The 22,408-nt window shown below is 47.4% G+C and overlaps 1 protein-coding gene across 1 annotated transcript; it reads right to left on the minus strand.

The window, feature by feature from the left end:
* Window positions 1-154: 154 nt before the first annotated feature.
* Window positions 155-12,118, minus strand: LOC134729471 (eukaryotic initiation factor 4A-III-like). Its single transcript, XM_063598808.1, has 12 exons — window positions 11,777-12,118; window positions 9,159-9,231; window positions 6,763-6,829; window positions 6,216-6,278; window positions 4,902-5,034; window positions 4,564-4,644; window positions 3,912-4,053; window positions 3,021-3,159; window positions 2,274-2,389; window positions 1,119-1,226; window positions 895-1,022; window positions 155-397 (listed from the first exon to the last, which is right to left on the minus strand). Exons 1-12 carry the CDS (start codon window positions 11,943-11,945, stop codon window positions 381-383), a joined length of 1,236 nt encoding a protein of 411 aa, XP_063454878.1. The 5' UTR covers window positions 11,946-12,118; the 3' UTR covers window positions 155-380.
* Between the last annotated feature and the right edge of the window lie 10,290 nt (window positions 12,119-22,408).

Raw genomic sequence — 22,408 nt, forward strand, 5'->3', positions numbered from 1 at the left:
AGGAGATCGCGCCACTGCGCTCCAGCCTGGGCAACAGAGGGAGACTCTGTCTCAAAAAAAAAAAAAAGAAAGAAAAGTGAGTGAAATGACCCAAGACTACACAGTAAGTTACTAGAGAAGCTGCTGGCACCTTAGAAGTATAGAGTTTATGGGAAAAGTTTTAAATTTTTAATGAAAAAGACTTAGAACAATGTATTATTTACATGTAAATAAGAAAAGGGAGCAGAATCCCCATATCCTCTTCAAAGGAAGGGAGACGGGAGGCCATTTATGAGAAGAAAGTCCATATAAACCCCATCAAGTAGAATCTGGATCCAAATACTTCCAAACAGGAGTACACAGCAGGTGAACAGTCCCCCTCATCCAACTGATCTGCTGCTTCAGATAAGATCAGCAACTGAAAGTGAAGAAAGAAACAGATTAAGGAACAACACAAACAAAATGAAAATTTGTTAACGTAAATTTAACTAAAACCTCACAACAGACTTCTCAAAACAAAAAACAGGCCAGACATAGTGGCTCACGCCTGTAATCCCAGCACGTTGGGAGGCTGAGGTGGGCGGATCATTTGAGGCCAGGAGCTCGAGACCAGCCTGGCCAACATGGTGAAACCCCGTCTCTACTAAAAATACAAAACTTAGCTGGCTATGGTGCACGCGTCTGTAATTCCAGCTACTCAGGAGGCTGAGGCAGGAGAATTGCTTGAACCCAGGAGGCAGAGGTTGCAGTGAGCCGAAATCGCGCCACTGCACTCCAGCCTGGGTGACAGAGCGAAACTTCATCTCAAAAACAAAACAAAACAAACCGCAACAACAAAAAAACAAACTCAAGTGCCCCAAACTAAGAATAGGGAAGTTCCCTCTACAATTACAGTAGAGCTGGATGATTTCCTACCGTTCATCGGCATCTCATCAATCTGAGTGGAATAGTACTGCTCGATATCTCTGAGGATGCGGATGTCGTCATTCTTTACAAAGTTAATGGCCACACCCTTCCGGCCGTATCGACCTGATCTCCCAATTCTTCAGGAATAAAACAATATTACAGTTAGTATATATAACAATCAAGATTTAGTAAATGTGTCACAGAAGTGAAGCCAATGAGAGCTTGCACCCTACCTGTGTATGGACAATTCTCTGTTATTGGGGAGATCGTAGTTAATGATGAGGGACACCTGAGGGACATCCAACCCCCTGGCCCAGACATCTGTAGAAATAAGCACTCGGCTGCAAAAAGAAAGAGTGTTTGAGGTGATTAAATTACTCATACAAGTATAAGACTGGACTTGCTTCCATTGCTAATTTTAAGGAATCCTGGCTGCAGGTCCAAAATATACGAGATTCTCCTCTCTCAACAGTCTGTCTGCAAACGTGAAGCCTCAGGGACAGCACCAGAAACCCCTGTGCAGAGGGGCTGTTGGTGGATTTAGTTACTTCGGTCATGTGCTCCATCAGATTAAAAAAATAGACATCTTTTACTAGACTATCTTTAACTTGTTTAATCGGTCCTAAACCAATAATTGGGAAAAATACTTCACTTTTGCCTAGCAAAAAATTAAAAACGGTAACTTCAGCCGGCCATGGCGGTGGCTTATGCCTGTAATCCCAGCACTGCCAGAGGCTGAGGCAGATGGATCACCTGAGGTCAGGAGTTCGAGACCAGCCTGGCCAACATGGTGAAACCCCATCTCTACTAAAAATGAAAAAAAAAAAAAATTAGCCATTCCAGCTACTCGGGAGGCTGAGACACAGGAGTCACTTGAAATCAGGAGGCAGAGGTTGCAGTGAGCCAAGATTGTACCACTGCACTCCGGCCTGGGTAACGAAGTGAGACTGTCTCAAAAACAAACAAACAAACAAAAGACACACACAGCACATTTGTTAAGCTGACCACAAGGTGGGCAAAGAAGGAAGTCTGAATCAAGTTCAAATGAATGAAACCACCCAATCCACGCTTTCTGACCACTGTGGAATTAAACTAATCGAAACGATGAACAGAAAACCCCCCTACTTACTGGAAAAGAAGACACACACTTGTAACCAAGGTGACCAACCTGGCTAGTTAAGGCTAGTTATCACCTCAACCTAAGTATTACAGGAGCACAGCGGACCCCTCATTAACTGGAAGGTTTTCTGCTCACCCAGGGCCTCAGCTTTCAGAGCAGAAGCTTGTCATCCCCCCGGGTGTGGGGCCTGCACTTAGGCAGTGCATATGAAGTGCTTAGCACAGTCTAGCAAACCCTGACCTGCAGAGCCACAGCATAGCGGACCCACCTGGCGCCCGACCGGAACTCCTTCATGATGGACTCCCGCTCTTTCTGGGGCATGTCTCCATGCATTGAGGATACGGTGAAGTTGGCTTCCCTCATTTTCTCCGTCAGCCAGTCCACCTACAAATCCAATCAACAGATGCTACTGCAAGCTAGTATACCAAAGCAGAGACGTGCATTCGGGACTTTACCGCATCATTTGCAGAACCAGTATCAATATTCATAAGGTAACTGCTCTTAAAACTCAGAATCATCCTAACTGGATGTACAAACTTTTTCCCAGAAAATGTTGGGGTGCACTCACAAAACCCTCTTACTTCATTTTCTCCATATAATGACTCTATGGGGGGAGGGGGCCAGGTGTGCTCATTCTCATTTGAAATCCAATCTTGTTAGAATGTAGCCCAACTCCTCTCCTTTCTCAGGAAAGTGGCCGACAGTTCTCAGGTCTGCCTCCACATTACCATCACCTGGGGATCTAAAACTACTCAGGCCTGGGGTCCACCTTCAACCAACAAAATCTGAATCTTTAGGGGTGGCTGATATCGCTGTTCTGTAAATGAAGTTTTAATGGTCACAGCCACGTGACCGTTTGCATATTGTCTACAGCTGCTTTTACAAGAGAACACATACCCTGAAAGCTTAAAATACGGACAAACTGGCCCTTTACTGAAAAATCTTGATTGACGTCATTCAGAGACTCAATCTGCAGTTTCCCTTCAGCACAGGGAGGCTGTGCAGTGCCTCTCACCTTTCTTTTGGTGTTGCAGAAGATGACCGCCTGAGTGATGGTCAGTGTGTCGTAGAGGTCACACAGAGTGTCAAATTTCCACTCTTCCCTCTCCACTGCCACGAAAAATTGCTTGATGCCTTCCAGAGTCAATTCATCACTGAAGGACAAAGACAAATCCTGTTACATACTCATCCTTCTTTCTAGGACTTGAGGGTGGGCCAAGCCAGGATCCAGGGAGACCCTGGTGGAGAAGGTCACACCGTGATATCTGGTGCAGACCCAGCAGCCCCAGCCCTGTCCTCCATCCTATCACCACTTCCGTCACACAGGCCTCCATTCTGTATCCTACTTAACATTTCACAATGTGCAGCACATGGAATACGATTCTAAATGAAACACTGATAAAGAAATACAGCCACCTAATTTTTAAATTTAGAATTATTGGTTCAAACCACAATGAGGATTGTAAAAGATGGGTTGTTTTGTTTTGTTTTGTTTTGTTTGAGACAGGGTCTTGCTCTGTTGCCCTGGCTGAAGTGCAGTGGCACAATCAAAGCTCACTGCAGCCTCAGCCTCCTGACCTCAAGCGATCCTCCCACCACAGCCTCCTGAGTAGCTGGGACTAGAGGCATGTGCCGCCCTACCTGGCTAATTTTTTATTATTGGTAGAGATAGGGTCTCTATATGTTGCCCAGCCTATTTGGTTTTTTAAAACAGGAATTTTAAAAGAATTTGCATGCTTTCAATTCCTTTACACTCAGGCAAGAGGATAGCCTGAGGTCCGGGTTTTGACACCAGCTTCAGCAACACAGCCAGACTCTGCCTATAAAAAGTTTTTGAAATTATGACATAAAATCCTTTATAAATGCGGCCCAGTGTTTTAGTAAACTTGACAAGAGGGGCTCCTACCGTTTCACCAAGATGCGGATTGGGTCGGTCATGAACTTGTTGGTCATCTCCAGAATCTCGTGTGGCAGCGTGGCACTGATGAGAACCACCTGTGTGGCTGGAGGCAGGTACCTGTATACATCGTAAATCTGCTCTTTGAAACCTGGGACAGGGAGCAAGACAGGTGAGGGATGTTTAGGGCGGCACACCCAGAAATGGAAGGTGCACGCCCAGTGTTCCCACTGGGTTAGAGGCAGAGTGGTGATAAGGTACGTTTGACAGGAAATCTCATTTTTACAGCACCAGGCCACATCCACGCGTTCTCTCCGTCCCTACTCCCCGCCCCCCGGAGTGTTATCTGGTTGAGGGAATCTGGTTTCCCTTTGGTGCTTCTTCAATCTGAAGTGATCTAGGGATCAAGAAACCCACCCCGAGAGTCCTAGATACCAAATAAAAAGCCATAGAGGCTGGCCTGAGTCACCCACGATGAATAAACAAATAAAATCAAGGTAGGAATTTTTTGTTCATAATTGCCGCCAAGGCACAATTGTTTTTCCACGATGAAAACGCTATTCACATTCAGAACAGTCACTGGCTGTTTCAATTTTACACTGTGAAAATTTAAGAACTAAGAATTATGTCAGTAGAAAAGTAATTCTTTTGTTACTCATACCTTTATTCAACATTTCATCAGCTTCATCCAAAACCAACATTTTGATAGCACGTGTCCTTAGCCTTCTGCGACGAATCATATCTATAACATGAGATTTTGAAATACTTATGACAAATCACATCTATGAGATTTTGAAATAATCACACCTGAGGCTCCCAAGAAAGAGCTCATCATTCCACTGGTCTCAGGGTTCCAGAGACCTTCCCTCCACCTCCTGCAAGTGACCCAGGTGCAAAAGTCTACCGTGCGGCCTACCAAATCGAAAGCTGTCCTGTACCATTTAAGCACTTCTTACAAATACTACCGGCAGCACCATTTTTAGCGACAAAAGTGCTTACCAAAAACACGCCCTGGAGTGCCCGCGACAACATGCTGTCCATAATCCAGCTTCCTGATGTCCTCGCCAACATTGGTGCCTCCAATGCAGGCATGGCACTGGACATTCATGTAGTCACCGAGAGCAAGCAGCCCCTGAAACAAAGCACAGGTTCACGTCCAGGGTGGGAGAGAGAAACATCCACATTTTCCAAAAAGAAAGACTGTTTCTCCTCCGAGATGATCACCGATTATTATTTATGCCATTCTTATCTCCAAACCACAAAATTCTCCTGCTCTTTTCTCTGACAAAAACAAGTTAATTTTGCTTTTTTTTTTTTTTTTTTTTTGAGACGGAGTCTCACTCTGTGGCCCATGCTGGGGGGCAGCAGCGCAATCTTAGCTCACTGCAAGCTCCGCCTCCCGGGTTCACGCCATTCTCCCGCCTCAGCTTCCTGAGTAGCTGGGACTACAGGCGCCCGCCACCACACCAGGCTAATTTTGTTTTTGTATTTTTAGTAGAGATGGGGTTTCACCGTGTTAGCACACTGTGCTGTGTGCATCCTATATGTGTATTCAGGGAGTCGTTATCTCCTGACCTCCTAATTGGCCTGCCTCGGCCTCTCAAAGTGCTGGGATTACAGGCGTGAGCCACCACACCCGGCCTGCTGGTTTCTTATTACAAAAGCTATATCATTAACAGAAAAGAATATGTAAAATTCATAATCCCATCCACTGAAGAAACCAACATTAACATCTTAATATACATCTCTTTAAACATACGTCTTTATACTACGTTAAGTATAAAATGGGTACAATTTATTTTTTTTTGAGACAGAGTTTCACTCTTCTTGCCCAGACTAGAGGACAATGGCACAATCTCAGCTCACTGCAACCTCTGCCTCCCGGGTTCAAGTGATTCTCCTGCTCAGCCACCCAAGTAGCTGGGATTACAGGCGCCTGCCACCACGCCCAGCTAATTTCTTTGTATTTTTAGTAGAGACAGGGTTTCACTATGTTGACCAGGCTGGTCTCAAACTCCTGACCTCAGGTGATCCACCCACCTCGGCCTAATTTATTTTTATTAAAATTGACTTTTTGCGAAAAATCTACATTTCTAAGGCTGTAAAAAACTACCGAGAGCACACAAGCCACACCAAAAATGACTTAATACAAACCAGCAATTTATATAATGATTCATGGCAAAATGTTAATCAGGAAGAAAATTTTGAGGTATCAGAAAACAGGATTGGATTAAATAAATAAGTCGGTGTTTCACAACTAAATCACAAAAGCAGTACTTGTTAATCAGACACTGCTCTCTTTAGCCATCTCACCTTCTGGATCTGCACAGCCAACTCTCTTGTGGGAGCCAAGATCAAAGCTTGAGTTTCACGAAGCTGGTGAAATAATTTATCAGAAATTAGAGAATCCGCAGTATTATCAAAGTGGATTCCAAGGTCAAAGCTTGAGTTTCACGAACCTGGTGAAAGAATTTATCAGAAATTAGAGAATCCGCAGTATTATCAAAGTGGATTGTAGTCATTCACACTCAGATCAATATGAGAAATAGTATCTCATATTAATCATACTTCTCATCTCTTACAGGTTAGCAAATATTAATGTCATTTAAATTGCAAATCCAACAATAACTTAATGTGTCAGGATCCTCGTCTGCAGACAAGAGCTTCCTCTAGTTAAATAGCAAATCATGACACAATATTAGTGCAAATATTAGTGTACAACTAAGACTGTGTAAAAATTTGCTGAGTCAATACATACTGGAAAATTTTAAATTGTACTTTTTGAACACTGTAGTTACAGAAGAAAAAGCAAGTATTTCCTAGAATTACATAACAGTTTGTTTTAAGAATGGCAAATTACCTGAATATCCAAACACTGGAGGACTGAGATACTGAAGGTGGCTGTTTTTCCTGTGCCGGACTGAGACCTATTCAAGGAAACAAAAGCAGTGGGATTAGAGGGAGGACAGGCCACGCCACAGCTGCACTCCAAGGCCTGGGCTCCAGAGGCACTTAGGTACCTTCTTAGAGCAAGCCCCCGTACCTAATACCATCTTAACTGCGAGGAGGCAGGACTCGGGCCCAGTGTCACAGCTTGTTAAGTGTCCATGAAGAGAGTAGACATGGCTTCTGCACGGGGGCAATGGAGTCACAGACTCTCTAACTTCAAGAGGCATTTCATAGGTGTCAGAAAAAGGAGGACTCCCCTTTATTGAAATACAACTCTTTTCCTTCTAGGATTTTGGACTAACTCTCTCCTCCAAAGAAATTTTTGTGTAAATGAGTCTTTTTTGAAATTAGGCAAACGAGGGATAAAGCTATTAAAAGAGGGTTTGTGGTGCCAGGAGATACGGCTATATACAAGTTTTCATCCAGAGTTCCTGGCTCACAGCTCCCATAGCCCTTATTACAGTCTTATTAAATTGATGGGTTTGTTAGGCCTCAGGAAACAATCTCTCTGACCTTCTGCTCTCCTTTCACCTGCTCCACAGCAGGGCTCTAATCTTCCCTGCCTTTCAGATTGTGAGTCATAAAGACCCTCATGTCACGGCGTGGTGGCTCAGGCCTGTATTCCCAACACTCTGGGACGCAGAGGCAGGATTGGATGAAGCCAGGAATTCGAGACCAGCCTGGGCAATACAGCAAGAGACCCCATTTCTAAACAAAACAAAAAACTAACCAGGAACGGCGGCACATTCTGGCAGTCCCAGCTACTTGGGAGGTTGAGGTGGGACGATTCCTTAATCCTTGAAGTTAGAGGTTGCAGTGAGCTATGACTGCACCACTGCATTCCCGCCTGGGTGACGAAGTGAGGCCCCATATCTTAACAAAAAAAATGTTGAGGCCGGGCACAGTGGCTCACGCCTGTAATCCCAAGGCTTTGGGAAGCCAAGGCAGACAGATTGCCAGGAGTTTGAGAGCAGCCTGGGCAACACAACAAAACCCTGTCTCTACAGAAAATATAACAAGTAATTGGGCATGGTGATGTGTGCCTGTAGTCCCAGCTACTTGGGAGGGTGAGATGGGAGGATCGCTTGAGGCTGCTATGAGCTGTAATCACATGACTGCACTCCAGTCTGGGAGACAGAGTAAGACCCTGTCTCGAAAAATGTAAACAATTTAAATTTCAAATTTTTTTTAAAAAAAGCATTATGGTATTATCCCAGAAAAGCTCCTGCCCTATTTATTCCCTTATGGGGGAAAGAATGCTGACCTCATGGAATTTTCCATAAAAACCCAAGAGGACTGGGTTCCAAGAGCTTCTAGATGGCTGAACACAGACAGTGGAACACAAGGAGGTTCCGGGAGGTGACCACCCGCCCCTTGGAGGCTGCACCCCTCCCCCCATATCTGTATCCTCTGCAGTACCCTTTATCATAAACCACTAAATGTGTTTCCCTGAGTTCTTTGAGCTGCTGTTCCAGCAAATTAATCCAACCTAAAGAGGAGATCCTGGGAACCCAACTTGAAGCTGCTTGGTCAGAAGTTCTAGAGATCCGAACTTAGAACTGGTGTCTGAAAAGAGGGTAGTCATGGGGACTGAGCCCTCAACCTGCAGGATATGGCCTATCTCCAGGCAGGTGGTGTGAGAGTTGAACTGGAGGACACCCAGCTGGAAAACCCCCACACCTCTGCTCACAGAAGTCTTCTTCTGTGCTGATGATTGTCGTGGTGGTGTGAGAGCAGAGGAAAAGCACAGTCTGTTTTTCCGAAATTGTGTTATATACAATTCCACATGCCAGCAAACCACTAAGCAAAGCTGGCTAAGAAAACGAAAGCCTTGGCCGGGTGCGGTAACTCATGCCTGAAATCCCAGCGCTTTAGGAGGCCAAGGAGGGTGGATCACCTGAGGTCAGGAGTTTGAGACCAGCCTGACCAACATGGTGAAACCCCGTCTCTACTAAAAATATGAAAATTAGTCGGGCATGGTGGTGCATGCCTGTAATCCCAGCTACTTGGGAGGGTGAGGCAGGAGAATAGCTTGAAACTGAGAGGCAAAGGTTGCAGTGAGCCGAGATGGCACCACTGCACTCCAGCCTGGGCAACAGAGCGAGACTCCATCTCAAAAAGAAAATGAAAGCTTTCTACAGTAGAGAACACAAATTAAAAAAATTATTAAACCCTGTGGCTAAAGTCAGGGAAAGTGTTGGAACTGAGCGTGTACAAGCTGAGGGAAACAGTCATCCCGGAGCATCTAACTGCACTGCGCTGCCCAAATTCACATCCAGCCCTGCGCCGCACCCCAGGACAACTTACTGTGCGATGACATCTCTCCCTTTGATGATCTGCTTGATTGCTCGTTGCTGGATTGCTGATGGTTTTTCAAAACCTGCAAATAAAAACAAAAAATTAGCTCTCACCACAATGACGGCATAGAAACCCTGTACTGTAAGCTCCTCAGGGGCAGACATGGTTTGTTTTTTGAACCTGTCCTCCAGCCTAACCCAGTGTTCAACATAGCAAGCTCTCAAAACCCAGGGGCTCAATGAATTGCGCTGAGTGGATTTCTACACTAACGTGGGATATTATTTGTAAAGATCAATCTCTATTTTTAAAAAAACCACCAAATTGTAGAATATAGACACCAGTTTTCTTTAAAAAAAAATCTGGGCGTGCAGCATCTGGAAGTATAAGTGCCAAAATGTTCCTGGCAGTTACTGCAGTAGAGGGGTGGAAAGAAACTTACTTTTTACTCTAATTACTCCCTTACGTTTGACTGGATTACAAACAACCTATACTACTTTTTAAATTTAAAAAAAACAAACAAAAAAACAGGAAAGGCACTCTAGCCATTGTTCTCTCCTACTAGCTAGCATTAAGTCTGTGTGTTGCTGACAGGTCTACAACTCCGTTTAACCTGCGTGGGTCACGCTGCAGGGTGTCCTGTGTTGTTCTGTCTGGATGCAGCTCACTAACTACAACACCATCTCTCTTGCAAAGCAACTACTACACCAAAGGGTGAGGCTATTTTCAAGAAGAACCACGTGTTTTTCAAGTAAATAAAATTTTATGTACAAAAACTCTATTTCAATTATTTTTTGGTAGTCTCTTAAATGTAGCTCTGCTCAGTTCTGGGGCATAGCGAAAAATAAGAAACAAAAGAAAATGTAGCACAATTTCCCATCTTAACACAAACGCAAATATAGCAGATGATTTGAACTCTTCATGAAGAGCAAGCACATAGATGGGAAACGAACAACAGTGTCTTAGGGCAGGGACCGCCTGAGTGCCAGGAAACCAGGTGGGGCTGTCAGCCTCACTGCGAGGCTGCCTGAGATGCTTTTTCACCACCCATCCTCAGCAACTTCGCTTCACTTTGTCCAAACAGTTGTGGCATCAAGAACTACAGGATACGGCCAGGTGGGGTGGCCCACACCTGTAATGCCATCACTTTGGGAGGCTGAGGCTGGTGGATCACTGAGGTCAGGAGTTCAAGACCAGCCTGGGCAACATGGCAAAATCCCCTCCCTACTAAAAATACAAAAATTAGTAGGACGTGGTGGCCCACACCTATAATCCCAGCTACTCGGGAGGCTGAGGCAAAGGAATCGCTTGAGCCCCAGAAGTGGAACTTGCAATAAGCTGAGATCATGCCACTACACTCCAGCCTTGGTGACAGAGCAGGACTGTCAGAAGGAAAAGGAAGAAAGAAAAGGAAGAGAACTACACGATAAAAAATGTCCCTGTCCCAAGCATTAAACACAGGCCATTTATCCCAGATGCTGGTCATTCCCATCTATGTGCCCAACCCAACCTCTTCTCCAGGCTCTCCCTCAACTTCCTCACATCTTTCAAACATACCAAGAGACAGCTCCTGATTCTGACTCTCTGGAGTGCTGCCTACCTAGCCAAATGTTTGCAGCATCAACCACCGCTTACTCAAAACACTCCAACTCTCCTTCTTCTGTCGCTCACGTTCAATCCATCAGCCAATGCTGTCAGCTCCCTGGTACTCCATCTCCAAGGCAGCACAATCCTCTCTTCCCTGAACTGGAGCAAAAGCTCCCAACTCTCTTGTTTCCTCTCCTGCCTTGCCTCGCCTCACCTCAAATCTACAGACACCCAGAAGAATCTTTAAAACTGTAAATGTGATCGTGTCACATAGCTACTTAAAACCTTCCAGTGGCTTCCCACTAGATTTCTAAATGAAATTCAAATTATTCGTCACCCTACACGTCTTTGCTAGATCTGCCCCGACTAGCTCTCCAAAATCCCACCACAGGGGACTTCTTTCAGTTCCTGGAATGCAGCTGGCTAAGGGCTGCAAGGCCCTGGCACCAGCTGTTCCTTCTGCCCCAACTGCTCTTCCCTCTTCTCATTAACAGTCTCCTTCATCCAGAACTCTGCTCAAATGGCACCCCCTCCTGCGAAGCCCCTTACCTCTCTGCTTTACTAATTCTCTCCTCCTTCCCAGTCCCACTCTATTCAATTACCCCGCTGCAGGTTCTTCACAGCAACCACCACTGCCCGGGCAGCCTGACAGTATGCTTTCCCCCCAAACGAACTTCAAAACCCGTAAAGGCGCAAACCCATCCGCTTTACCGCCAAAACCCCAGTACCCAGAAAAGCTAATAGGGAGAAAACAGTTATCTGCTGAATGAACGACGCTCAGGCGCCTCGAAGCGGCTGCAGCCCCCGACAGACCCAGCGCCGAGCTCTGCACGGGGGACACACACCGAAAGCGCCGACACAGCCAGGCGTGAGGGCGAGGACGGGGGTGGGGGTGGGGGTCGGACGTCACTGGCCCCCGAGCCTCGACCCTGACCACGACCTCCGGAGCGCAGGGCCGGCCCGGGAGTCACCAGTCGGGCCCTCAGCCCCCGGCTCGCCCCCGACTCGCCCCCGGCTGGCCCCCGCGGCCCGCGCCCGCTCACCGTAAGCGTAGATGCCCCGCAGCAGGTCCTCCCGCAGGCCCATGGTGTCGAACGTGGGGGTCACATCCACCTCCTCGCTGGTCTCGAATTCCACTTTAGTCATGTCTTCCTCTTTGAGCAGCCGCTTTCGCGCCGAGCCCGAGGTCGCCATCGTGGCCGTGGTCGCCATGATTCAGAGTCCGCGGAAGAGCACAGCGGATCTCGCTGCCGCTGCCGACCTCGCTGCCGCTGCCGACCTCGCTGCCGCTGCCGACCTCGCTGCCGCTCTTAAGAGAACTGCCAAGCGGGGCTGAGAACTGAGGCCTTAAGTATGCCAAAGCGAGAGACGTGCGTGCGTACGTGCTTACGTGCGTACGTGCTTACGTGCGACGCGGCCACGCCTCTGGGGGACGGGGCACTCTTCGTCACGTGAAAGGGAACTGGGCGTTTGCCGCAGGGAAAAGTAAGGTGTTTCTGCTCTCGCGCCATATGCAGTTCCCGCGGGATCTCGTTGAGGGCGGGGCACCCAGTTCCTTACAAAAGGGATGGAGGGTGTGGGACCTCTGAAGTTGGCGGTGTTTCGTAGCGGCTGCGGGATTTCGCGGACTGGGGCGCTGAGGTTCTTTGAGCGGCGTGTGGCCCTGAATTCCCTGGAAACAGGCTGGGGCCGCGAGGGGCCTCCGCTCCGGGCGGGGTCCCCAGATAGCCCCGCCTCGAATAAAAATGACGAGCACGGGTCCTCTCTCGGGCCCGCAGTGGGTGGACTGCGTCGCGGACCCGTAGTGGAGGCGCCCAGCTCGCCGGGGAGATTCGGGTGGAAACCCTCACGGCCGCCGGTGGTGGGCCCCGGCGCGGCGCTGGGCTCCGGCGGGTCTGCGCTGGGGAGGGCCAGGGCCCCTGACGCCGGCGTCCCTCTTAGGGGACGCGCCTGGGTGTGTCTTCACCGTTTGCCTGGTGAGTTGGAGACAGGGTCTGGCTCCGTCGCCCAGGCTGGAGTGCAGTGGTAGGATCAGGGTTCACTGTAGCCTCCGCCTCAGCCTCTGGAGTAGCTGGGACCTCAGGCGCGCGCCACCACGCCCGGCTAATTTTTAAAATTTTTTTGTAGAGACGGGGTTGGGGGAGGGGGGGGTTAGGGTTGTCCTGGCTGGTCCTGAACTGCGGGGCCTCAGGTGATCCGCCTGCCTTGGCCTCCCAGAGTGCTGGGATTACAGGCATGAGCCACTGTGCCCGGCAAGCAGCTGTTCTAAAGTAAAATACACGCTGAGCCTGCCATTTGCTCTTAATGAAGGCCACTTGTCAGTAGACGGTGCTGCTAATGCGTGTCCTGCAGCAAAGATAACCCAGACGGGATCATTTTTTAATTGCCCAGCAGAACTTTAACCAGTTGCGCATCTTAACCTGCTTTTGGTTTGTTCGTTTGTTTGTTTTGAGACAGTCTGGCCCTGTCGCCCAGGCTGGAGTGCCATGGCGCGATCTCGGTTCGCTGCAGCCTCCACCTCCCGAGCACAGGCGATCCTCCCGCCTCAGCCTCCAGAGCACCTGGGACCACAGGTGTCGCTACTACGCACAGCCACTAACCGCTTTCTTATCTGACACTTTAAGTGCTTCTTCGTACCCAGCTCCTCTAACGCCTTTTGAAGCAGCTCCATCATCTTTGAAGGGCAGTTCATGCTGTTGAGAATCATGTTTTTAACTTTGGGAAAATTGTATTTCCACGAGCGCCAGCTCTGTCCTTTTTTTTTTTTTTTTTTTTTTGACGGAGTCTTGCTCGGTTCGCCCAGGCTGGAGTGCAGTGTCGTGATCTCAGCTCACTGCAAGTTCTGTCGCCCAGGTTCACGCCATTCTCCTGCCTCAGCCTCCCAAATAGTTGGGACTACGGACACGCGCCACCACGCCCAGCTAATTTTCTGTATTTTTAGTATAGACCGGGTTTCACCATGTTGGCCAGGATGGTCTTGATCTCTTGACCTCATGATCCGCCCGCCTCGGCTTCCCAAAGTGCTAGGATTACAGGCATGAGCCACCGCGCCGCGCTATTTTGTGTGTGTGTGTGTGTGTGTGTGTGTGTGTGTGTGTGTGTGTGTGTGTGACAGAGTCTCACTCTGTTCCCCAGGCTGGAGTGCAGTGGCGCAATCTTGGCTCACTGCAACCTCTGCCTCCCGGTTCAAGCGACTCCCCTTCCTCACCCTCCTGAGTAGCTAGGATTACAGGCATGCACCACCACGCCCGGCTAATTTTTGTATTTTTAGTAGAGATGGGGTTTCCCCGTGTTGGTCAGGCTGGTCTTGAAGTCCTGACCTTATGATCTGCCCGCCTCAGCCTCCTAAAATGCTGGGATTACAGGCATGAGCCCGGTCCTGTCCTTTCTTATGGTCACAAATCTGGCTTGCATCGCTCGGCACATCTTTAATCCACAGCTTCTTTCTAGGAGTGCTTGAAAAGCTCTCCTTTTATGAAGGTTAATTTTAGTTAAAACCAGAGCATCCTGGCCAGGCCTGGTGGCTCACGCCTGTAATCCCAGCACTTTGGGAGGCCGAGGCAGACGGATCATGAGTGTAGGAGTTCGAGAACAGCCGGGCCACAATGGTGAAACCCCATCTCTAGTAAAAAAAAAAAAAAATACAAAAATTAGCTGGCCGTGGTGACGGGTGTCTGTAGTCCCAGCTACTCTGGAGGCTGAGGCAGGAGAATCTCCTGAACCCCAGAGGTGGAGGTTGCAGTGAGCTGAGATTGTGCCACTGCACTCCAGCCTGGGCGACGGAGACTCCATCTCAAAAATAAACAGAAAACCAGAGCATCCTTTTATCAAGAAGTCGGTGGATTGCAGTATTTCAAGGGTGAACAAGTAAATGCAGCCTTCTCCAAGAGTGAATCTCATTCTGGCCCCAGAATTTATCCATGACAGATAATTGACCTTCTGATAAACATTCCTTGTAAGGATGCTGGTGTTACCCAAAATATTAAATATTTATAAAGCTGAATAAAATGTAAGTTCTGATACCTTCCTCACTCTACAAAGGATCATTTAGTGCCTCACACTGCCAGGCCGTGCTGTAGCGCTTTGTCGTAAAATACACACAGATTTCAGTGACTTAATGTAGGAGAAGAATGTAAAATACCTTGTTGACTAAAGAAAAACAGTTAAGCTTTTAAAGAATTAAAGTTAGTTTTATTCAGAAGCCTTAATGAGGACACTACACCCTGGCCCCAGCCCAGGAGCTCAAGCGATCCTCCTACCTCGGCCTCTCAAAGTGCTGGAATCACAGGTGTGAGCTACCAGGCCTCACCTTGTTCAAAGTTTTAAAATCTAATCCACAAACTGCTTAGATTTGTTTTCCTTCATATTTTTATGACTAGATGATCTAACATTTTACACCATTTTCCTGGAAATGTTGTTTATGCCAGGTGTCTGAACACACATCTTAAAGGGCTCTAACTTTTCTGGGGAGCAGTAGCTTTTTAGCCCAGAGTCTATGACAATGTGACAATGATGAGAGCTGCTGAGGTTTGCTGCAGTCTCTGGGTGAACGATGCTTTCTAGGGAAACAATGGGGCATAAAAGAGACATGGGCTCTCCTGCCTTGAGATTAATCGCGTGAGATGGAACCCTCCCCAACACACAAACACTGTGGGACATGAGGTGCTGGAGACGGGGCTGCTCACCCAGAGCTTAATGGGTCTGTCCACCTTTCTGACCAAGAGGCCTCTTTTCCTAGAGGCTGAGGGGCCCTGGGATGATGAGGGTAAATCCACCTTTTAGAGTAGGAATCTCCAAACCCCAGGCCACGGACCAGTATCAGCACCTGTGTGTGGCCTGTTAGGAACCAGGCGGTGCAGCAGGAGGCAAGCAAGGGAGCTCAACTGAGCTCTGCCTGCTGTCAGCAGCAGCACTGGACTCAGAGGAGTGTGAACCCTGTTGTGAACTGCACATGCGAGGGATCTAGGTTGTGCACTCCTCATGAGAATCTAATGCCTGATGATGGGAGGTGGAATAGTTTCATCCCGAAACCACTACCCCGTCCATCTCTGGAAGAATTTTATTCCACCACCTGTGGAAAAGTTGTTGACGTGGCTAGACTTTGTGTCTTCACCCACATCTCATCTGGAATTGTAATCCCATAATCCCTATAATCCCCACGTGTCGAGGGAGAAGCCAGGTGGAGTAATTGAATCACGGGGATGAGTCCCCCATGCTGTTGTCTCCATAGTTGTCTCGAGATCTGATGGTTTTATAAGGGGCTCTTCCCCCTTTGCTCGGCACTTTTCCCTTCCTGCCATCTTGTGAAGAAGGTGCCTTGCTTCCCCTTCACCTCCTGCCATGATTGTAAGTTTCCTGAGGCCTCCCCAGCCATGCTGAACTGTCAATTAAACCTCTTTCCTTTATAAATAACCCAGTCTCGGACAGTTCTTTATAGCAGTATGAAAATGGAATAATACATTTGTCTTCCACAAAACCCGTCCCTGTTGCCAAAAAGGCTTTAGAAAACGCAGTGCGGGAAGGTGGTGAATAGATGGGAGGAGACTCATGTTTTTGTCATGTAGGAGAGCAGCAAGAGCTCCTCTCAGGAGAAGAGGTTTTTGCTGTGAAATATGGTGCGTGCTTTTCCATGGCCTATGTAGTGCTCAGCAGATGCCCTAGCGTCAATAGGATCCCAAACCCCTTGTTCTGTTTCTTACTGGTAGGCAGTTAGGATCGCGTCAGCCGTGTCTTGAGAACATGCCTTGTGAGTCATGCACCAGATTTGTTAAAGTGTCGGCTCTGAGTAGCTCTGTTGTGCTATGCATAACATCTACTTAAAAAATGAGAGCTGACAGCCTCGCTTAGCTTTCTATCCACAAGTCCCCTGCTTAAAGTTCTGGATAAATGTTTCCGTTCCTATGGGAAACCTCCATTATCTCCATAAGTAGAGAATGCAGATAGGTATCTTTTTTCTTTTACTGATGGAGACACTAAGGCCCAGTGTGATAAGTTCAAGTGCCCTACAGGGAAAGGCACAAGCAGGCCAGGCTCTGAGTTCCCTAAACAGTAGCTATAGTGCCTGCCCTTTGTCCCTGGCCCCCATGGCGTCTAGGAAAAGAGGCTCCCGGTCACTGAGGTAGACAGACCCCTATGCCTGGTCTCAGCATCCTCGCTGTCACCGGCATCTCACTTCCCGCATGGTTTCCACGTTGGGGAGGGAGACTACTCACCCCATTAAATGTGGCTGCTAGGGTCCTGTCTGTTTCGCCCCCACTGTTTCCCTAATGCTCAGTAGGTGTTCAATAAATAGTTGTTGGCTTACTCAATGTGTGGACCTCTGGGGCAAGAGAGAGGGAGGGACACAACGCAGTCCCAGCTGGCCAGGAGCGCTGTGAGCTCAGGAGGTTGCTGTGGGGGAGATGGTGAGGTAGGAATGTGGCAGGACTTGTTTCACAAGATAGAGGTCACAAAGACCCGCTGATAAAACAGGATGTGGTAAAGAAGCCTCCGAACTCCACCAAAAGCAGGATGGTGATGAAAGCAGCCTCCGCCTGTCCTCACTGCTCCTTATATGCTAATTATAACGCATCAGCTGCCAAAAGACACTCCCACCAGCCATGACAGTCTCCAAGTGCTATGGCCACCCCTGCGAGTTACCCTATGTGGTCTGAAACAGGGAGGAACCCTCAGTTCCGGGAATTGCCCACCCCTTTCCCGGAAAACTCATGAACAGTCCACCCCTTTTTAGCATACGATTAAGAAATTACCATAAAAGCCAACTGGCACCCCTCAGGGCTGCTCTGCCTATGACGTAGTCACGCTTTTATTCCTTTACTTCCTTCAAAAACCTGTTTTCATTTCATTCCGTTGGCTCACTTTTGAGTTCCTTCCCGTGGGAAGCCAGGAACCCACGTGGTCTCACAGGCTGAGTCCTACTTTGGGGGTTTGCCCTGTGACAATGGGAACAGCCCAGTGGTCTGCCACCCTCCAGAGCCGACCTGTCGCTTTTCCTTTACCTTCGTCGGCTCCCAGGAATCAGGTAGAAAAGGGTGAGGTGGCTCTTCTTGCCCAGGAGGCTCAGGGGCAGTGCTGCTGGGCTGCACTGGGTTCCTGTAACTCATCACTGCAGGAGTTGATGTCCTAGATAGAAGTGACCTCGATCTGATCCAAGGGGCCATCCCCTAAAAGTGACTTCCTGCCAGAAGTCTCCACCCATCCGTAGGTATTAAAGGGTGAACACTGTTCATTTCTAGGCACAGCCCTGCCTAAACCCAACTGGCTGGGGCAAGGCACCTTGCTGAGCGCTGCCTGAACTCACCTCACTGCTGTCTTGACTCTCAGACCCCGCACTGGCTGGTCAGAGTCTAGCACATGTGCAGTGTTAACAGAAAAACCAAACCCTGTAAAAATGTTTTCAAGAGGGTTATTCTGAACCAGTAGAAGTGACTGTGGCCTGGAAAAAACAGAAACCCAAAAAGCCTTAAGTGGTCACAAGGTACCCAGGTAACAGTTTCTGTCAGGCCTCTGAGCCCAAGCTAAGCCACCATATCCCCAGGGACCTGCACATATACATCCAGATGGCCTGAAGCAACTGAAGATACACAAAGGAAGTGAAAATAGCCTTAACTGATGACATTCCACCATTGTGATTTGTTTGTGCCCCACACTAACTGATCAATGTACTTTGTAATCTCCCCTACCCTGAAGAAGTTTCTTTATAATCTCCCCCACCCTTAAGAAGGTTCTTTGTAATTCTCCCCACCCTTGAGAATGTACTTTGTGAGATCCTCCCCCTGCCCTCCAAAACATTGCTCTTAACTCCACCGCCTATCCCAACACCTATAAGAACTAATGATAATCCCACCACCTTTGCTGACTCTCTTTTTGGACTCAGCCTGCCTGCACCCAGGTGAAATAAGCAGCCGTGTTGCTCACACAAAGCCTGTTTGGTGGTCTCTTCACAAGGACACGTGAGACAGTTTCCTTTTTTTTTTTTTTTTTGAGATGGAGTTTCACTCTTGTTGCCCAGGCCGGAGTGCAGTGGCACAATCTCAGCTCACCACAACCTCTGCTTCCCAGGTTCAAGCGATTCTCCTGCCTCAGGCTCCCAAGTAGCTGGGATTACAGGCGTGCAGTACCACGCCTGGCTAATTTTTTGTATTTAGTAGAGATGGGGTTTCACCATGTTGGTCACGCTGGTCTCAAACTCCTGACCTCAGGTGATCTACCCGCCTTGGCCTCCCAAAGTGCTGGGATTACAGGCAGTAGCCACTGTGCCTGGCTGGTAACAGTTTACTTTTATACATTTTAGGTAAACAGGAGTTACAGGCAAAGATGTAAGTCAGTGCATGGAAGGTATACGTTTGGTTCAGCCTGAACGGCAGGATATCCCAGAGCAGGGGCTTACAAGTCATACGTGGGTTTTACAGATTCTTTACTTGCCATTTGAGAGAGTTAAGCTATTATTTATATTACATTTTGGGGGAGTCAAAAAGAGTTAAGCTACCGTCTAAAGACCTGAAGTAAGTAGAAAAGAATGCTTGAGTTAAGGCAGTTGTGGAGATGAAGGCCCTTGTTATGTAAATGAAAGCCTCATAGGTTTCTAGCAGCCCTCCGAGAAAATGGATGGCAAATGTCTCTTTTCAGACTTTAAAGGTGTCAAGCTGTCAGCAAATCTCTCCTAGATCCAGGCAAGGCCTGGATATGTTAGTGGACATTCTCTACAGATGCAAATTAATTTCCCCCACAAAAGATAGCTTTTTTTTTTTTTTTTTGAGACGGAGTCTCGCTCTGTTGCCCAGGCTAGACTGCAGTGGCTCAATCTTGGCTCACTGCAAGCTCCGCCTCCCAGGTTCATGCCATTCTCCTGCCTCAGCCTCCCGAGTAGCTGGGACTACAGGCGCCTGCCACCATGCCCAGCTATTTTTTTGTATTTTTTAGTAGAGACGGGGTTTCACCATGTTAGCCAGGATGGTCTCAATCTCCTGACCTTATGATCCACCTGCCTCAGCCTCCCAAAGTGCTGGGATTACAGGCGTGAGTTCACCGCACCCAGCCGAAAGACAGCTTTGCAGTGCCATTCCAAAATATGTCAAAGAAATATATTTCACAGAAAAATATTTTGATTTCCATTCTGTCATGTGTGCTCATCCAGAACCAGTTTGGAAAGGAAGCCACCTTGTACCAGGTTAATTAAAAAAAAAAAAGTTTGACAAGGGTTTATGGTTAGTAGGGTGTGAATCAGCCTTTGCCTGCCATGGCCTTAGGTCTTGTTTATAATTTGGTATCTTATTGCCACAAAGAGTCTGTTTGATCAATCTTATCTCTATTTTAACCTAAAAGAAAAACTTCAGCCTGTTGCAGGAAGCCAGGGACCCCGAATGGAGGGACCAGCTGAAGCCACAGCAGAAGAACATAAATTGTGAAGATTTCATGGACATTTATTAATTCCCCAAATTAATACTTTTATAATTTCTTACGCCTATCTTTACTGCAGTCTCTGAACATAAATTGTGAAGATTTCATGGACATCACTTCCCCAATCAATACTGTTATAATTTCCTATACCTGTCTTTACTTTAATCCCTTAATCCCATCATCTTCATAAGCTGAGGATGTATGTCCCCTCAGGACCCTGTGATGATTGCGTTAACTGCACAAATTGTTTGTAAAATGTGTGCTTGAACAATACGAAATCTGGGCATCCTAAAAAAGAACAGGATAACAGTGACTTTCAGGGAACAAGGAAGATAACCATAAGGTCTGACTGCCTGCGGGGCCGGGCAGAACAGAGTCGTATTTTTCTTCTTGGAGAGAGCAAATAGGAGAAATATTGCTGAATTCTTTTCCCAGCAAGGAATAACCCTGGAAAAGGAATGCATTCCCAGGGGGAGGCCTCTAAAATGGCCACTCTGGGAGTGTCTGTTTTATGTGGTTGAAGATAAGGGATGAAATACACCTTGGTCTCCTGTAGTGCCCTCAGGCTTGCTAGGATTAGGAAATTCCAGCCTGGCAAATTGTAGTCAGACCGGTTGTCTGCTCTCAAACCCTGTTTCCTGTTAAGATGTTTGTCAAGACAATGCGTGCCCGGTGGGACATGGAACCTCATCAGTAATTCTGATTTCACCCTGGCCTTGTGATCTTGCTCTGCCCTTCTGCCCTTGTGATCTGTTATTGCCCTTTGAAGCATGTGATCTTTGTGACTTACTCCTTGTTCATACCCCCTCCCCTTTTGAAATCCCTAATAAAAATCTTTCTGGTTTTGGGGCTCAAGGAGCATCACGGAATCTACCAATAGGTGATGTCACCCCCAGAGGCCCAGGTGTAAAATTTCTGTCTTTTGTACTCTTTCTCTTTATTTCTCAGACCAGCCAATACTTAGGGAAAATAGAAAAGAACCTACATTGAAATATTCATTGGAGGCTGGTTCCCCTGATAGTATGAGCTTCAGCTTGCAAGGCCTCAGGGAAAATGTGGTAGCAATTTCATTCAGTCCACAGCAGAAAGATGGAAGAAGATTTTGAAAATGTTAGTTTGGAGATTTGTAGCCAGATAAGAATGGAGGGTTCATCACAAATTGTAGAAAATAATAAAAACTGAAAAAACAATGGACAAGGCTGGAAACTAACAACAAGTGTACTATAGTATTCTTTCTTTCTTAAAAAAAATTATCGTAGGGAAGAAGTCTTGCTATGTCACCCAAGCTGGTATTGAACTTCTGGCCCCAAGCAATCCTCCCACCCAGCCTGTAGTTTTCTTTTGAAACCTAATTTTTCTGTCTCCAGTTTCCCATTGTTATCAAGAAGAAATCATAGTAAGACCAATATATTGGTAAAATAAGTTTTAGTCTTATTACACTTGGCCCGATTATTTGCATAAAGTATAGTAAAAATAGTAATTGGCCATATAGGCTCTTTTAAGTTGCTTTTGCTGGAACTTTTTATAAGGTTAGACTATTTATTTAATCTCTCTGTCTCTCTCTCTTTTAGACAGAGTTTTACTCTGTCACCCAGGCTGGAGTGCAGTGGGACGATCTTAGCTTACTGCAACCTCTGCCTCCCAGGCTCAAGTGATCTTCCCACCTCCACCTCCCAAGTAGCTGGGACTACAGGCGCATGCCACCACACCTGAGTATTTTTTGTATTTTTGGTACAGATAGGGTTTTGCCATGTTGCTCAGACTGGTCTCAAACTCCTGACCTCAGGAGATCTGCCCACCTCAACCTCCCAAAGTGCTGGTATTACGGGCATGAGCCACTGCACCTGGCCTTATTTATTTTTGATGCAGGGTCTCACTCTGTTGCCCAGGCTGGAATGTAGTGGTGTGATCATAGCTCACAATGACCTTGAACGCCTATGCTCAAGTGGTCCTCCAACCTCAGTCTCCCAAGTAGCTTGGATGAGAGAAACATATCATTACACTGGGCTTTGTTGTTGTTGTTGTTGTTGTTTTGAGAGATGGAGTCTTACTATGTTGCACAGTCTGGTTTTGAACTCCTGGCCTCAAGCAATCCTCCTGCCTTGATCTCCCAAAGTATTGGGATTACAGGCTTGAGCTACCATGACTGGCCAAGGTCAGACTTTGTAAAAGCCTCTTGAGCCAAGCCAAGGATTTATCTGTGCCTGCAGATACCTGTATGAGTTGGGAGACAAGCCAAGGATTTATCTGTGTCTACAGATACCTGTATGAGTTGG

This window comes from Pan paniscus, chromosome 19 (genome assembly GCF_029289425.2).
Source record: "Pan paniscus chromosome 19, NHGRI_mPanPan1-v2.0_pri, whole genome shotgun sequence".
NCBI lineage: Eukaryota > Metazoa > Chordata > Mammalia > Primates > Hominidae > Pan > Pan paniscus.

Coding starts and splice junctions, on each gene's coding strand:
- LOC134729471 (XM_063598808.1), bottom strand. CDS start 11,945: ATGGCGACCACGGCCACGATGGCGACCTCGGGCTCGGCGCGAAAGCGG. Junction 9,232..11,776: donor GCGGGGCATCTACGCTTACG/GTGAGCGGGCGC, acceptor TTTTATTTGCAG/GTTTTGAAAAACCATCAGCA. Junction 6,830..9,158: donor GGGAGAGATGTCATCGCACA/GTAAGTTGTCCT, acceptor TTCCTTGAATAG/GTCTCAGTCCGGCACAGGAA.